Here is a 5,753-nt window from a genome sequence, read left to right on the forward strand (position 1 = left end):
TAATTTTCGTCAGAATACTCAGCTAGAAACCAGATTCATCTATTTTTAGACTTCAATATAACTGTATTTTTGTCAAAATATGCATGATGAAACCAATTTCATATAGCTTACATATTGATATACCTTAATTTTCGTCAGAATACTCAGGATGAAACCAATTTCATCTAGTTGTAGGATGTAATATAATTGTATTTTCGTAAAAACATGCAGGAGGAAACCAATTTCATCTAGTTGTAGACTACGATATAACTTTATTTTCATCAGAATATGCAGGATGAAATCAGTTTCATCTAGTTTTAAACTGCGATATACCTAGATTTTCGTCACAATACGCACGATGAAACTAGGTACTTCCTGTAAATAAACCAAGTGTGTTGATACAACTTCTTAAGGGAACTATAGGAGAAGATTAATAATATTAGTTTAGTTTAGTTGTAGGTAATGTGTAAAAATGAATGATTAGAACTGCCTCTCTACTAACTCTTCGAGATAATTATGATGATTTAAATTGTTTAGATTGCAACTAATTGTGGTATGGATTGTTGAGATGGATGACAGTGATTTAGAATAATAAATTGTTGGTATATCTTGCGTAGAAGTTCTTGATATTGTTGGACATGAAGTAATGGTAGTGGTGGTGGAAGAAGGTGGACTGTTGTGGTCATTAGATTTTGGTGATGGATGATGTTGGGCGTGCGCCCCTGTCTCAGCACACCCTTCTAGACCAGCTAGACGTACTGCCTTTGAGTATTGCGTTGATACATTAGGTTCTGCTGAAGCGCAGCTTGCACAGTTGCATCATGAATTGTTATCAGCTTGCATGTGGTTGTTTGCAGCAGCTTGGTGTTGTGAAGTTGTACTGGTCGGTCTGAGATGATGGCTCAAGTGCTTATGCAAGAGTTTCAGTTGATCTGAACGATGCAAAGATGCTTTGGTGGTGCTGAATTTGATTGGTGAAGCTGAGTTAGAGTAAAGTTTGGTTGGAAACTATAAATGCAAGGCTGAGATGGTGTTTAATGTTAGCTGCAGATATTGTTTGTGTATGAGTGCAGTTGCAGGTGGCTAGTCATGATGTTTGTAGTTTGAACTTAGTATTAGTAATAGCCTTTTACTTTCCATTAAAAAACAAATTATGTTATTGTAGTAGTCGTCGAAAAATGATAAAAACACGTATCTTTTTAATCATGTAAAAAAAGGGGGTATATTGGTCAGTTGCATACGAGAAGAAACAAACAGTTGGGTGAAATAACTAAACAGTGCATTTGAAAAGTATCTTTTTTGATTCCTGTCCATATAAACAATATCAAAACTTACAAGTCTTTTTCACCCTGGAATTATTGGTTTTGGTCTTTTAACCAATTTTGTGTATATGAAATGCGTTTCAGAGAGGTACAACAACAGATTGAGGCAGGCCATATAAATATGAATGTTACATACACGTCAAAAAATTTACACAACCCTTGAGATAAAGGTGTACATTTTGATGGATAATTCGAAAGCAGTAGCAGCGACATTAAACCCTAACATTAGATGCAGCTATCTTGATTTGTTCGATTGTGAAAACACCAAAGAAGTCATCGTCTCTTACTGCATTTATCACTGCTAGAGCAACATCGTCAACGCTAACTGGTGGAGCCAATAATAGGTCGGACGCCGGGAGAGAATTCAGAGGTTTCGTAAAATTCTCAGCTGCTTTCAGAAACCTTTCTAATGGTTCCCCTACTAGATCAAGTGGGATCTCAAAACCATCTACTTTCCGCTTCCCATAAATGAAACCCGGTCTTAGTACAACACCTGAGAAATTTTGTTAAGCCAAAAGATTTGCATGATGAGCTACAGATATGTGCAGAATTGTACATTTGTAAAGAAAATGGTTCTCAAGAAGAAATGTGAACAGTAATAATATTAATAAGTGAAGTTATAAGAAAATGAAAATTTTGGTGTCCCCAAAATGCACATACTTAAAAATAAGTTTGTAATGGAAGGAATTCCCTCATGTACAAACTCACATAATGACGTTTTATTATTATGGATTACCGTTGTTTGGGAATTTCGACAGAACCTCTGACTCAGCTTTTCTCTTTCCAGTGAAGTATCCAGAAGACAGTAGAAAGGGCGGGAGATTGTAGTCATGTACAGAGATCAGCACAAACTTGGGAATTCCTACAATAGAAACACATGACTGTCAGATTAATGTTCGGCATAGAGAAAAGCACTGCTAAGGAAAGTGACACGAAGTTGTAGTTCTGAAATTCATCATAAGTGATAAGTCATAACATTTCATTTCCCTACCATACTCCTTTGCAGCATCTACTGCCAAAACGTTCGCCTCACCATTTATCTTTTTCATTTGCTCATCACTTCCAAAACCTCCAATAGTTGACACAACTGCTGTAGCACCAACCAGTACTTCGTCCCAATTCGCATAAAAAACATCTCCTGCATTAAAAAAAGAAAGATAAGGTTACACCATAGGAACACAGTTGTACAAATAATCATCTCTAAGGACACATAAACCAGAATCTAACTTTTGGAGGAGAGACAAATAGTCGCGAGCAGCCTAGTTTCTCTTATTTGAGAACCTATGGGAACTTCTCTAGTTATGCTCGCAAGAGGTGGAGGCTTCTTAAACCAATCAGATTAATATCACGCTACTAATATACTCAAACTTTTGTAGAGAAATTGGATAGATAGTATCATAATCTGTAGTTAAGTGGTACTTGGTTCTCTAATAACAACTGAACTTGAATCCAAAACTTAAGCTGAAGAAACATGCCTATCAGCCACGTGACCTGGTCGACCCATGGCTCTGTGTTGTTAGGCCGCCCAGACCTGTTGTAATTATCCACACAAAAAAACAAACAGATAGATCATTTGGAGGAAAAAGCACAATTTTGTTGAGGAGTTTTATGGTTAGCAATTCCATCTAAAAGCAAAATGCATTATTAAGATATACACATATTCAAGGAATATAAATAGTTCTGTTTTCTGATAGTCTGTACAAAGATCTTGTGCGTCATTGGAGTGTCAGGCTAGCCAAAGCTATTTTTCTTTTTAAGAATGGTTCAGAATCTTGTCTAATTACACAATCTTTCAACCGTGTAAGGGAAAACTGGATCACTCAAATACTTCTCTACCAAATCCTACAAAGCAGTGACCTTAGGAATGTCAAGTTCATTCACTTACAATTTATGTAGATACCTTAATAACATGTTTGGTTAGCGGAAGTGAAATTCATATAATTAAATTACAAGGTAATTGGTCTATATCTGCGAATCTGAAGTGGAAATCAATAAAGAATCATTTCCTAAATCTCACCCATTAGCTAATTATGTAATTTAATTACTCGAACCAAATATGTCGCAAGGAGTTCATACTCAGAAAGCTGTATTTTTTCGTAGAGATGGCAATTATATTGATGAATCATGCAGTTCGGCCTTCTCAGGGTCAAGGTGAAAAACTTTCGGGAAATTACTCTCACCGTTCCTCCACCAGACCATTGTTCGAGTTCATATATTTACGAAGCACTAGAGTGGTAACTGGTAAGTACAGACTGCTGGTGTACCATGCTAATGGTGGTCAATGTGTCCGACACCATCATATACGATATTGCATGAAGCCTATTAGGTTTTAAATGAAGGGTTATGATTACCTGCTTAGGCTTACGGCCTCAATCCCTTTCGAAACGGCAGCCTTACATATAGCAGAACCGACAAAACCACTGCCTCCCAACACAACTACCTACTAAAGGGAACAAAAAAGTGAATGCCCAATTTTGTAAGAAATAACTATAATGCTATTGACGATCCTATGGGAAGTTATTGAGGTCCATACTCGTTCAGCCCTCACGTCAGCCACCACATCGATAGTAGTAGAAGTGAAGTCCTCTTTTGCGTTTGCTCCTGCATAACTGCAGCTCACACTAATGCTACACAAACTAAATACACAACAGGTCAACAAGCAGCAATCCAAGCCATTACAGAGATGATATAAAAATAATAATGAAAACATCAGTAGAGAAAATTTCAATAAAGAAGTTCCCTTTATACAGGGATACAAAGGACTTGTTTCAGGTTTCACAATCACTTCAAATATAATTAATGGTTGAAACTATAAGTATATAAGCCAAACCCAATAGGGAGGACATTGCATAACTACATAAACTCGTATCTTATGTAGAATTACAACCAAAAATACAGTTTAATACACTAATATATGCCATGTCAACCAATGAATTTTGTGTTTTTTTGCAACTCTCCTTAGAGTGGCCAATTTTCACAAGAAACTTACTCAATTTAGAAAATTTACTAAGACGCAGCAATTTTACTAAATACTCCACTGGGTTTTGGATACAAAAAATAAAATAATAAATAAAATCCCATCTTTTGGATATAATGTTAATAATCTAGTGAACTACAAGTTTCTATGTGAAATTTGCGAATAAAATGACTGTCTAAAAGTTGAACATTTAAAGAGTGAAATAACTAACCGATTCTGTGAAGAATATCGACGAGACAAACTCGTTCGAGTTGGAATTGTTGTCTGTCTTTTGTGAGATCCTGGAGGAGATGAAATGGCAGTGAAAGCCATAAGAGACGACGCCATGTTTCTAGAGAGTGAAAGAACTCAGCGAATTCCCCCCTTTTTTCTGTTCACAGAGACAGAAGTGGAATGTCTGAGACTCTGAAGTGAACTCAAGACTCTAGAGGAGGATTTCAACATCTCAAATTACAGAAATGGCCCTCTGTTATGTGGCCAGTTAATGTACAACCAAGAGGTCGTGCGTGTCTTTGACTCTTTTCACCAGACGTGTGAACCTAACTCGTTACACTATAAATGTCCTTTTCGGTATAACTAATTGGGCTAAGTTCTACGACCTAGATAGATTAGACAAAAAATATTGACTATTCTGTAACAATACTTTTCTTTTCAGATATATCTCACATGTGAATTTAGCGAGATAGTTTCGCTAAATGGTTCAGCGTTGAGAAAATTAATTTTTCGTTGTTAGGTTCAACGCAGAGTGGAATATTCCACGATATCTGCGCTGAATGAAAAACCACTGCCTATCAGCGTGTTATGGAAATGCGCAGCACTTCTGCGCTGAATGGAAATGCGTCACCAAAGTTTGACCATTTTTTTCCTACACCTAGTTTACACCATCAACAATTAAATGTTTTCTCACATTCCCGTTACACCACCAACGGATATGTTTTCAAATTTTGAATTTCAAAATGTTTGACAATTTGTTCCAACGGTTGTTTGTTCTAAGGAATTCTTTAATTACATTTCAAAACAAGGTTATAATGTTTTTTAAATAAATTAAAAAAGTACATTGAAATTAAAATTCTACTTCTAAAAATTAAAAAAGTACATTGAAATTAAAATTCTACTTCTAAATTAACTTCTAATTAAAACTTAAAAACGAGCTTCTAAATAACTTAATTATTACTAATAAATCACTTTAATTTAGGGGATAGGTTCTAAGCCATTACGAACCAAAATTTCGTTCTTCCATTTTTTGTAGAGGGGTTTCTCCCAATCCTCTACTTCATTCATATTTTGGCGTATGATCTTCAAGTCAGCTTCTCTTTGTTGGGTTTGTGCTAAGATTGTAGTGTTTTCTATGTTCTTTTTAAGGTACTCTTCCTCTGTTCATACTTGGAAACCCTTTGTGCTTGCGCTTTTTCAAGAAGTTCTATGAGCTTATCCATTTTGTCATTTGCTCTCTTCGATGCTTTAGCGTCACTAGC

The 5,753-nt window shown here is 35.9% G+C and overlaps 1 protein-coding gene across 2 annotated transcripts; it reads right to left on the bottom strand.

Annotated features, from left to right (window-relative positions):
* Positions 1 to 1,326: 1,326 nt before the first annotated feature.
* Positions 1,327 to 4,686, bottom strand: LOC113297432 (uncharacterized protein At1g32220, chloroplastic-like). Of its 2 annotated transcripts, none has more exons than XM_026545898.1 (7): positions 4,490 to 4,686; positions 3,835 to 3,928; positions 3,653 to 3,741; positions 2,777 to 2,832; positions 2,293 to 2,439; positions 2,038 to 2,163; positions 1,327 to 1,794 (listed from the first exon to the last, which is right to left on the bottom strand). In XM_026545898.1, the coding sequence occupies exons 1-7, from the start codon at positions 4,603 to 4,605 to the stop codon at positions 1,514 to 1,516; spliced, it is 909 nt and encodes a 302-aa protein (XP_026401683.1). In that variant the 5' UTR covers positions 4,606 to 4,686; the 3' UTR covers positions 1,327 to 1,513. The 2 variants fall into 2 exon arrangements, with proteins under 2 accessions (XP_026401683.1, XP_026401682.1); XM_026545897.1 differs by having other exon boundaries at positions 1,335 to 1,794; positions 3,835 to 3,937.
* Positions 4,687 to 5,753: the final 1,067 nt, after the last annotated feature.

The sequence above is a fragment of the Papaver somniferum genome, chromosome 7 (genome assembly GCF_003573695.1).
Source record: "Papaver somniferum cultivar HN1 chromosome 7, ASM357369v1, whole genome shotgun sequence".
Taxonomy (NCBI): Eukaryota; Viridiplantae; Streptophyta; class Magnoliopsida; order Ranunculales; family Papaveraceae; genus Papaver; species Papaver somniferum.